The 12001-nt window shown below is 49.7% G+C and overlaps 1 protein-coding gene across 10 annotated transcripts in view; it reads right to left on the bottom strand.

Annotated features, from left to right (window-relative positions):
• The window catches only part of KMT2C (lysine methyltransferase 2C), a 279577-nt gene that overhangs the window by 145111 nt on the left and 122465 nt on the right, over positions 1–12001 (bottom strand). For all 10 annotated transcript variants that reach the window (XM_056519605.1, XM_056519603.1, XM_056519611.1 and 7 more), the window contains exons 5-6: positions 3579–3724; positions 3381–3490 (exon numbers count right to left, since the gene is read on the bottom strand). In XM_056519605.1, coding sequence (XP_056375580.1) covers positions 3381–3490; positions 3579–3724 — 256 coding nt within the window. The remainder of the gene's footprint in view (positions 1–3380; positions 3491–3578; positions 3725–12001) is intronic.

Raw genomic sequence — 12001 nt, 5'->3', positions numbered from 1 at the left:
CACGTGGGTTTTTCTATGGCAGCTAACAATAAATTGGGAGCTTGCCATAAGGTAGGAAATGCATTAAGAGAGTCATATGCATTCTATCAGCACAAAGTTTAAAGCATAACACAACCAGCTATTCAAAGCTTACAGTAATACCAGCCGTAGGCAGCAGGAAACTGGAGGGGCATAACTAGACGTGACTAGACTGAACTACTATCAGGTTTGGACAAAATGAATTTGGAAAAGTAAAGGCAAACAGGTCAGGAAACAAGAAGGACCTTAGCAGATTACCAAAAGGAACTGTCTGCCAAACTGACTATAGTGCATTACTAGGAATTGTCCAATTTTACCAACAAGGTATAATAAATGAATTGTCACAAAAATTATAAGATTGCACATAATCAACCGCAATTACTAGGCATTATATATTGCAAAATAAAAAAACAAAATCACCAATGTATCAAACCAAGAAGTTCATTTAAAGGCTTGCTGTCATTTTAAGCAGCATTTGACATGTTGCCCAGACATTTTAACTCCTGGTTTCACTCCTGAGACCTGCTACGATCAACAGTTATATGCTGGGAAAATGAGTGGTAGCACAGCTCTCTCCCTGGCTGTCAGTCAAATCTGACCCTTTTCTCTGCATAAGTCTAGAGAAAAGGTCAGATCTGCCTAATGGACAGGGAGTGGCACGCATAGCCATACGGTTCCCCAACGTATAACTCCCGATCGTATCAGGTCTCAGGAGTAAATCCTGGAGCTATCACAATTTTTAAAATGTCTGGGCAACATGTTTAAAGTGGTCTTAAAAAACAGTAATGCTTTAACAGGGTTTTCAAAGCTTATAGAGAAAAAAACATTTAAAAAAAAAAGTGTGTCGGAACGATGCCCATGGTTTTGATGCTCATTGGGATTGTTATTGTGAAGGTTCAGGTACAGTTCCCATGATACCTCAGTCCTTCCAAAAATATTGTCTCTATATTACCAGGTGTGAGTTAGTGCTGTAATACTTATTGTCTCATACTGAGAATGCTCTGCTGTTTTGTTGCTCATTGACTTTATTATCTGCTGCCCAGCATGTGAAACCGTATACTCCTTAAAGGGGTACTCCTGTGCCCCAGCCTTCTGAACATCCGGTGCAGAAGGCTTGGCGCGGCAGCCACGGTGGCGCGGTCACGCCCCCTCCATTGATGTCTATTGGAGTGGGCGTTACTATTGTCACGCTCCCTCCCATAGAAATCAATAGAGGGGGCATGGCTCGTGACCACGGCCGCTGCTCCAAGCCTTCTGAACCGGATGTTCAGAAGGCTAGGGCACAGGAGTACCCCTTAATTTTTTGTTTTTTTTGTTTTTATATATATCAACTGGTGGCAGAAAGATTAACAGATTATTAAATGACTTCTACTAAAAAATCTTAATCTTTCCAGTACTTAGTTGCTGTATAATGCAGAGGAAGTTATTTTCTTTTTGAATTTCTTTTCTGTCTGTCCACAGTGCTCTCTGCTAACACCTCTGTCCATGTTAGGAACCTTCAAGAGCAGGGGGAAATCCCCCATAGCAAACCTCTCCTGCTCTGGACAGTTCCTAACACGGACAGAGGTGTCAGCAGAGAGCACTGTGGTCAGACAGAAAAGAAATTCAAAAAGAACTTCCTCTGCATTATACAGCAGCTGATTAGTACTGGAAGGATTAAGATTTTTAAACAGCACCAGTTTATTTAAAAAAAAAATATATATTTATTTTTTCCACCAGAGTACCCCTTTAAATCATGCAGGGAGCAGTGGAGAAGGAAGGCATGTGATGTGTGAAATCTTTATGTCAGTAAGGGGGGGGGGTACCAGACATCACGCAAGCAGGAGATCAACATCAGGGACAGGATAATGTGACTGCATGTGAGACTAACTTACAAATTCATCTCAGCTACAGGCAGTAGATTAGTCATAAATCACACTGCTGGTAAAGTTTTCACATATATTTTGAGATTAGAAAATTAACCCTTTCAATATCAGAGATTTTTGGCATCTTTGTAATTCCTTGCCATAGCTCTTATTTTTCTGTATACACAACAACATGAAGGTTTGATTTTTGCAGGACAGATTGAACTTTTTATAGACACAGTTAATTTTTCCATAAAGGCACCCTTTATATGCGTCCATCGTCTGGCAGCGTTTTCCTCCGGTGCCTTTTTTATAGCTCTGGAAGGAAACTGATTGTAGAACGGATCCTATTCACTTGAATGGGACAGTTCACGTTCATCCTGCATATCAAATTGGACGCAGGAATGTGCTGTATGGGTGCCGAACAGGTAAACCTCTTTCAGCAATCCACTGTCCGGCATGCACAATTAATAAACTACTGATGCCAACCGATGCACTTTTGCCGCTGTAAATTTAGGCTGGATTCACTAAGCCAGACGCCGGACACCCGTCAACCCAGCCAAAATGTAAGGCAAAACTAGGAAAATTACTCGAGGGCAGAAACTGAAAAACAGTTCCGAGCAACTTTTGAGGAATTTTGTTTTTATGTAGTAAAACTGCTATATTATCGTTTTTTCTGTAGGTCAGTATAATTACAGTAATACATTTATATAATGTTATAAAAAAAATAGATTTAAATGATCATATTTACCAAATCACCTTTTTTTGTTCTACAGAGCTATATGATGGCTAACTTTTTGCACCATGATCTATAGTTTTTGTCAGGACCAGTTTGGGGGTGAGGGGGACTTTTATATAGTTTTTTAAGAACTTTTCTTCTGTGATGCGTCACATCTCGGTAGTTGCAGGTAGGTATCAATGACAGCCAAGCCGCCATAAATGGGCATACTGTTAGTCATTAAGAGGTTAACCAAACTAAAATATTGTAGGTGCAAGTTTATGCACAAATACATAGGCTTAAAGGGGTACTCCGCTGCTCAGCGTTCGGAACAAAATGTTGCCAACGCTTAGAGCCGGTGTTGGGAGCTTGTGATGTCATAGCCCCGCTCCCTCATAACGTCACACCCTGCCCCCTCAATGCAAGTCTATGGGAGGGGGCGTCACGCCCCCTCCCGTAGACATACATTAAGGGGGCTGGGCGTGACATCAGGAGGGGCAGGGCTATGACATCACAAGCTCCCGGCACCGGCTCTAAGCGTTCGCAACATTTTGTTCCAAACGCTGAGCAGCGGAGTACCCCTTTAAGCAGCTATTTCTGTTCTCTAGAGGGTGCTGTTGAAATCATTGGATGCCCACCCCTTTCTTTTATTCAACTCATATTGAAGGAATCATTTAGATAAAGCTTGAAAATTCGAAACAAAAAAGGGGAAGGGCAGAGGTTAACAAACTGAACTAATAAAGTGAAACCAAAAGGGATGTTAATAATTGTATTCAAGTTTTTATCCAACAGTAACTCACTTCTGTGCTCCCTGAGATGACTGCTTTGTCCACATTGACCAAACCCTGATCTTCAGAGTGATGCACGCCTGGTGACCATTCTGCACAGCGTTGATGAGCCCAGCAATGACCTGTCAAGGAGAATGTTGAAAGTGTCTGTTCTATAACTTCAACAATTCAAACAGAGAAACATAATACAATAATACATAATAGTCTTACCTGTTGACTCAAACAAGAACTGGATGTAGAGGTCATCAGGAAGGCCAACTTGAGACAGTTCATCCCAGAATTTGCTGCCCTGCTCTTCAGGTGCTGTTTGGGTGCTTACACTTGTATAGGTGACATTGTGTAGTGGGGATTTTACTCTGTAGAAAAGAAGAGATAGAGAAGTAATCATACTGCACTGCTCAATACTAAAAGAGGACAGAGGAGTACCATATCCCTGATGAATATATTAAGAAAATATTTACAATTCCTGAAAAAGGTTGTTATCTTCATGTGTAAGCTGCTGGTAAATCAGTAATGGCACGTATAAAGGATGCCATCTGGCCAGTCCTGGACTGAACAAGACTTCCCCAAATTACAGAATCAAGTATGTAAAGTCATTTGGGTACATTCAGCCAAGACTCGTGCAAAAGAACTAACAATAATACCAAGAAGTGTTCAGTATAACAAGTGTCACCAAAGCAGTTTACATTCATAAGTCAATTTCATCTTAAAGTATTTGTGCCAGAATTTCGCATCAGTAATTGTAATCCTTCCCGGATTTCAGATATTTCCTTATTCCTTCTATAGCTGTCGGCCAACAACTATTCTTCCCGGACTCCCACACACATGGCAGATCCGATTTACTTTAGCCTTCCATTCTATAACAGCTGGAGGGAAGGATTACTTCTACTTGAGTGGAATTAAGTAGAAATAGCAGTAAATTACACGAGTGGGAGAGAGGGGGTCTTTTTAGGGCAACACTTTACTTTGGCACTTTACAGAGACGGATGTTTTTGTCTTGTTTTACATCCAAATGGAACAAAGGCACTAACAACATAGTCTTGGAGTTCTCTGCACCAGTACAGGAGGACCCTGAGCGTAGCGATGTCCCACCTCAGCTGGTGATTGGCGGAGAAGCTGTCACTCCTGACACCGGTTTGTTTTGGAAGGTGAGGGCCAGATTATTCTGAAGTAAGAAACGGACCGCGTTCTGGAGATCAGACACTCCTCCATCCCCGGTTTTATAATTACCTGTTCCCGGGGCCCGCGCTACGCGCTACTTCAGGTTCCTGTGGCGTCCTGTGTTACGCTGTGCGCTGCGCAATGATGAGTGACTTCCTCAACACGATGTCACCGTCAGTGCGCACAGTGACAGCACAGGACGCCGCCGGAGCCAGAAGCAGCGTGGACCCCGGGAAAAGGTAATTATAAAACCGGGGATGGAGGAGGCAATGGGGCAGCGGCGATGGTTGGACTAAGGGGGGAAAGAAGTGGGCGGTGGCGGTCTCTGGGCAGATGATTGGGGGGGGGGGTAGGCCTCAGGAAGACCCCAGGACAGGCAGGAGGAGAGAAGCAGGTGGCGGCGGTGGTCTCAGTCATCGCAAAAGCCGCTGCAGTTCATTGATTTAAAGCGGCCGCTTTAAATCAATGGTCTGCTGCGGCGTCGCCGGGGGAGGGATAAACAGCCGATAACTTATACCGGAATATCGGTATAAGTTATCGGCTATCGACCTTAACCTCCACAGATTATCAGTATCAGCCCTAAAAAAAATTCGATATCGGATCGATCCCTAGGGTGAACATGGCCTTAGAGTCAATGATTTGCAACAACTGAAAAGCCACAGGCTGGAGATTACTAGCCTAAGGTATAAAAAATTTCAGTACCGTATATCCTGGCGTATAAGAAGACTTTTTAACCCCGAATTTTCTTCTGAAAAGTCGGGGGGTCGTCTTATACGCCAGGTATTGGGGTCCGGCATAGGAATACTTTTGATTATCTGCCTGCCCTGCTCCTCTGTGCGGCTGCAGGCGGGGGCCGGCCAGAGCATGTACAAACTAATAACTGTATACTTAAAAACCAGGGTGCCTCCAGCTGTTGTGAAACTACAACTCCCAGCATACCCGGACCGGCAAAGGCTGTACGGGCATGCTGGTAGTTGTAGTTTCACAACAGCTGGTTTCTAGTATACATGAATTCGTTTTTACATGCTCTGGCCGGCCCTGCCTGCAGCCGCACACAGGAGCCAACCCGGGCAGATAATCATAGGTTTTCCTATGCCGGACATCCCTGTGTCCCGAAAAATCTTTTCAGGACATAAGGATGTCCGCGGATCACTAACCATTCCCCTGCCGCCGCGCGTCCTCCTGCGGTCTTCCTCCTTTCCTTCTCCACCTCTCTATGGTTGTACGCACAGGACGTCAGTGACGTCCCGTGCGTACAGCTATAGAGGTGCAGGAGGACGAGTGCCGGCCGGGGCCTGGTGAGTGACCGGCGGCGCGTCATCTACAGTGTTCCGATCACCGCTCCTCCGGTCCCGGCACCTACTGCTATGGTCCATAGGCCATATCAGTAGATTGTGACCCCGGGCCGGAGGAGCGGTGACTGGAACACTGTGGGGGGCAGTACACGACATACAGCCTCCAGCCATACACTGTATATGGCTTGAAGCTGTATGTCTGTGTGTGTGTGTCTGTGGGGGGGGGGGGGGGGGGGGGGAGGGGAGCTGCCAACTATTGTGGGGGGGGGGGGAGGGGAGCTGCCAACTATTGTGGGGGGGGGGAGGGGAGCTGCCAACTATTGTGGGGGGGGGGGGGGGAGCTGCCAACTATTGTGGGGGGGGGGGAGGGGAGCTGCCAACTATTGTGGGGGGGGGGGGGGAGGGGAGCTGCCGACTATTGTGGGGGGGGGGGGGGGGAGGGGAGCTGCCGACTATTGTGGGGGGGGGGGGAGGGGAGCTGCCGACTATTGTGGGGGGGGGGGGGGGGAGGGGAGCTGCCGACTATTGTGGGGGGGGGGGGGAGGGGAGCTGCCGACTATTGTGGGGGGGGGGGGAGGGGAGCTGCCAACTATTGTGGGGGGGGGAGGGGAGCTGCCTACTATTGTGGGGGGGGGGGAGCTGCCGACTATTGCGTGTGGGGGGGGGGAGCTGCCGACTATTGCGTGTGGGGGGGTGGAGCTGCCGACTATTGCGTGTGGGGGGGTGGAGCTGCCGACTATTGCGTGTGGGGGGGTGGAGCTGCCGACTATTGCGTGTGGGGGGGTGGAGCTGCCGACTATTGCGTGTGGGGGGGTGGAGCTGCCGACTATTGCGTGTGGGGGGGTGGAGCTGCCGACTATTGCGTGTGGGGGGGTGGAGCTGCCGACTATTGCGTGTGGGGGGGTGGAGCTGCCGACTATTGCGTGTGGGGGGGTGGAGCTGCCGACTATTGCGTGTGGGGGGGTGGAGCTGCCGACTATTGCGTGTGGGGGGGTGGAGCTGCCGACTATTGCGTGTGGGGGGGTGGAGCTGCCGACTATTGCGTGTGGGGGGGTGGAGCTGCCGACTATTGCGTGTGGGGGGGTGGAGCTGCCGACTATTGCGTGTGGGGGGGTGGAGCTGCCGACTATTGCGTGTGGGGGGGTGGAGCTGCCGACTATTGCGTGTGGGGGGGTGGAGCTGCCGACTATTGCGTGTGGGGGGGTGGAGCTGCCGACTATTGCGTGTGGGGGGGTGGAGCTGCCGACTATTGCGTGTGGGGGGGTGGAGCTGCCGACTATTGCGTGTGGGGGGGTGGAGCTGCCGACTATTGCGTGTGGGGGGGTGGAGCTGCCGACTACTGCGTGTGTGGGGGTGGAGCTGCCGACTATTGCGTGTGTGGGGTGGAGCTGCCGACTATTGCGTGTGTGGGGGGGAGCTGCCGACTATTGCGTGTGGGGGGGAGCTGCCGACTATTGCGTGTGGGGGGGAGCTGCCGACTATTGTGTGGGGGGGAGCTGCCGACTATTGTGTGGGGCAGCTGCCGACTATTGTGTGGGGCAGCTGCCGACTATTGTGTGGGGCAGCTGCCGACTATTGTGTGGGGCAGCTGCCGACTATTGTGTGGGGCAGCTGCCGACTATTGTGTGGGGCAGCTGCCGACTATTGTGTGGGGCAGCTGCCGACTATTGTGTGGGGCAGCTGCCGACTATTGTGTGGGGCAGCTGCCGACTATTGTGTGGGGCAGCTGCCGACTATTGTGTGGGGCAGCTGCCGACTATTGTGTGGGGCAGCTGCCGACTATTGTGTGGGGCAGCTGCCGACTATTGTGTGGGGCAGCTGCCGACTATTGTGTGGGGCAGCTGCCGACTATTGTGTGGGGCAGCTGCCGACTATTGTGTGGGGCAGCTGCCGACTATTGTGTGGGGCAGCTGCCGACTATTGTGTGGGGCAGCTGCCGACTATTGTGTGGGGCAGCTGCCGACTATTGTGTGGGGCAGCTGCCGACTATTGTGTGGGGCAGCTGCCAACCTAATGTGGGGCAGCTGCCAACCTAATGTGGGGCAGCTGCCAACCTAATGTGGGGCAGCTGCCAACCTAATGTGGGGCAGCTGCCAACCTAATGTGGGGGAGCTGCCAACCTAATGTGGGGGAGCTGCCAACCTAATGTGGGGGAGCTGCCAACCTAATGTGGGGGAGCTGCCAACCTAATGTGGGGGAGCTGCCAACCTAATGTGGGGGAGCTGCCAACCTAATGTGGGGGAGCTGCCAACCTAATGTGGGGGAGCTGCCAACCTAATGTGGGGGAGCTGCCAACCTAATGTGGGGGAGCTGCCAACCTAATGTGGGGGAGCTGCCAACCTAATGTGGGGGAGCTGCCAACCTAATGTGGGGGAGCTGCCAACCTAATGTGGGGGAGCTGCCAACCTAATGTGGGGGAGCTGCCAACCTAATGTGGGGGAGCTGCCAACCTAATGTGGGGGAGCTGCCAACCTAATGTGGGGGAGCTGCCAACCTAATGTGGGGGAGCTGCCAACCTAATGTGGGGGAGCTGCCAACCTAATGTGGGGGAGCTGCCAACCTAATGTGGGGGAGCTGCCAACCTAATGTGGGGGAGCTGCCAACCTAATGTGGGGGAGCTGCCAACCTAATGTGGGGGAGCTGCCAACCTAATGTGGGGGAGCTGCCAACCTAATGTGGGGGAGCTGCCAACCTAATGTGGGGGAGCTGCCAACCTAATGTGGGGGAGCTGCCAACCTAATGTGGGGGAGCTGCCAACCTAATGTGGGGGAGCTGCCAACCTAATGTGGGGGAGCTGCCAACCTAATGTGGGGGAGCTGCCAACCTAATGTGGGGGAGCTGCCAACCTAATGTGGGGGAGCTGCCAACCTAATGTGGGGGAGCTGCCAACCTAATGTGGGGGAGCTGCCAACCTAATGTGGGGGAGCTGCCAACCTAATGTGGGGGAGCTGCCAACCTAATGTGGGGGAGCTGCCAACCTAATGTGGGGGAGCTGCCAACCTAATGTGGGGGAGCTGCCAACCTAATGTGGGGGAGCTGCCAACCTAATGTGGGGGAGCTGCCAACCTAATGTGGGGGAGCTGCCAACCTAATGTGGGGGAGCTGCCAACCTAATGTGGGGGAGCTGCCAACCTAATGTGGGGGAGCTGCCAACCTAATGTGGGGGAGCTGCCAACCTAATGTGGGGGAGCTGCCAACCTAATGTGGGGGAGCTGCCAACCTAATGTGGGGGAGCTGCCAACCTAATGTGGGGGAGCTGCCAACCTAATGTGGGGGAGCTGCCAACCTAATGTGGGGGAGCTGCCAACCTAATGTGGGGGAGCTGCCAACCTAATGTGGGGGAGCTGCCAACCTAATGTGGGGGAGCTGCCAACCTAATGTGGGGGAGCTGCCAACCTAATGTGGGGGAGCTGCCAACCTAATGTGGGGGAGCTGCCAACCTAATGTGGGGGAGCTGCCAACCTAATGTGGGGGAGCTGCCAACCTAATGTGGGGGAGCTGCCAACCTAATGTGGGGGAGCTGCCAACCTAATGTGGGGGAGCTGCCAACCTAATGTGGGGGAGCTGCCAACCTAATGTGGGGGAGCTGCCAACCTAATGTGGGGGAGCTGCCAACCTAATGTGGGGGAGCTGCCAACCTAATGTGGGGGAGCTGCCAACCTAATGTGGGGGAGCTGCCAACCTAATGTGGGGGAGCTGCCAACCTAATGTGGGGGAGCTGCCAACCTAATGTGGGGGAGCTGCCAACCTAATGTGGGGGAGCTGCCAACCTAATGTGGGGGAGCTGCCAACCTAATGTGGGGGAGCTGCCAACCTAATGTGGGGGAGCTGCCAACCTAATGTGGGGGAGCTGCCAACCTAATGTGGGGGAGCTGCTAACCTAATGTGGGGGAGCTGCCAACCTAATGTGGGGGAACTATACTGCCTACTTAATATGGGGGGAAATATAAGGTACTGTACATCACAGTAGGAGGGGTAGTCTTATACGGCAAGTATATCCCAAGCTCTATATTTTAACTGTAAAAGTTGGGGGTCGTCTTATACGCCCAGTCTTATACGCTGGTATACGGTAGCTGACATACTTTGTAGCATGGTATAAAAAAAACAAATGAATTATAATGGTAACCTCTAAATATTTCCCACTAGTCAAAAGGAATATTAAAGCACCTATCTTTTCATTGTGGGGGGACAAACTGCTCCGATATGCCTTCCTACCACGTGCTGAAATGGGTGAAGGCTCTAGGAATATTTTATGAGGTGGGTGTTCCTATGGGAGCAGAAGGGGATGGAGGTGGGGAAGCTGAGAACACTGGCTGCTGCCTCCATTGCACAAATAATAACATATTAGCAATGGACCCTTATACAGTGTGTAGCTCCAGAACTGGACCATGGATCTAGGCGAGTAATACATCATTTTAATCCAGTTCACCCACACTATAACCCTGTTTATCAGTTTTCGTGCGGGTGAACAGCTGTCAGTTTCCTTTTTAAGTCACAAGTAATGCATAACCCATCCAGTCAAATAATGTGTTGATGTCTGCTCCAGACTTACATGATAGCTATTCAGTCTTAACAATTTACCTAAAATGGCCATATTACCAATTAGTTGCTACAAAGGGGTACTCAGCGGAAAAACATCTTATCCACTATCCACACAAAACAATGTAAAAACCATTGACAGGGCAGAGTGGGTACAAATATGAAAATGCCATCCAGGAATAGAATAGTCTACTCTATTATCTACCAAAGGCTCTGGGGTATAACCACGTCCCCCACTACCACCAGCACCATTCACAACAATCGGAGTATGATCAGTATTTCCCAACAGATGTGGTATGCACTGGATCGTGCACACACATGGGACAGGAATGTCATTTCCCCTGGCACAATGAATTCCCTGGTATATTATGGACACACATGACTATTATCGGCTAATTGTCGAGGCGTTCATAATTGTAGGGAGAATACTTAACATGGTTACAACAAAGGGAAAAATAATGAGTTAAGTACATTTGTGAAAAAGCAAAATATAGATGTTTGGGAGGTTACTCATTGGTTACCAAATTTACAGAAGCACAAGTAATTTTTTTGTCTGTACAGTGCAGCATGGGCTCATAATAATGGACAATGTATAAGGTCAACTATATTAGCTGTTGTGCCATTTAAGGATTGTCCTCTATCTTAATTGTTTATTGCCTTCAAAAATGGGTCTCCAGTTGCAGCATACATTTCCCATGATGCCTCTGGCTTTGCAAAGGGGCGGAGTCTTATCACTGTACTTGCACTGAGTCCTATGTAAGTGCATCATGACATAACTTCTGACCTACTAAATTGCACTATAGAGTCTCAGTGTGTTCTTATGAGATGCAGCTTCAGCCTGGTCAGTTCTAACAAGCAGGAGGCAGGAGAGATCAGTATGAAACTTCATCTCATATGATACACTTAAGAATCTGCAGTTCACAGAGAGCAGAGACAGGGTAATTTTATAACCCGCACTACAGGTATCAAAGATAAGCAGAAATGGTATCTTCAGCAGCATTTTTTATTTGGGGGGGGGGGGGGGGGGGGCATGCAAAGGAACAAGGTGCATGGAAGCTTGTAGGTGTCTGTCAAAGGGGTTGGGGGGTGATTTAGTTCACAGAAAGCCATGCACACAGGAAAAACTGATTTACAGTGTACACAGGATACAAGTGGGCATGGGATGGAACAGATTGTACTATTAGAATATTGCTAGCGAGTTCATATGTATGTTTAATGAACTACAGGAGTGCTTCTTTAGATTTGTGTAAGGAAAATTAACTGCACCTCTATAGAAGCAGGAAATTACAGAAATAACGGGTGAATGCAAAGCAATTACCGTACTGTGCCAAGATGGTCATGGTAGCTAAAGGGTAAAGACTAAACAAAAATAGGTGTTCCATATAGGACTTGTGAGACGTTATCCTCTTTACAATTGTTGTCTTCAACTTCCTTTCTGATCATGACCCTGGCCTTATGCCAGCTGTGCCAGCCAATCAGATGTGTGCCGCACAACAGAGGCTCAGTGCTGTGTCTTGGCCACTGTCCACCCCAGAGCTCGGGGAGATTACATCAGCAGCACACGGGGACACTAGAGTTGTTCCAAGATAAATCAATTTGGCTCCTTTCAGAGAGGCTCCAGGAAGCTCTCGGGATGAG

This window comes from Hyla sarda, chromosome 5 (genome assembly GCF_029499605.1).
Source record: "Hyla sarda isolate aHylSar1 chromosome 5, aHylSar1.hap1, whole genome shotgun sequence".
Lineage (NCBI taxonomy): Eukaryota > Metazoa > Chordata > Amphibia > Anura > Hylidae > Hyla > Hyla sarda.
This window is presented reverse-complemented; position numbering and strand designations above follow the sequence as displayed.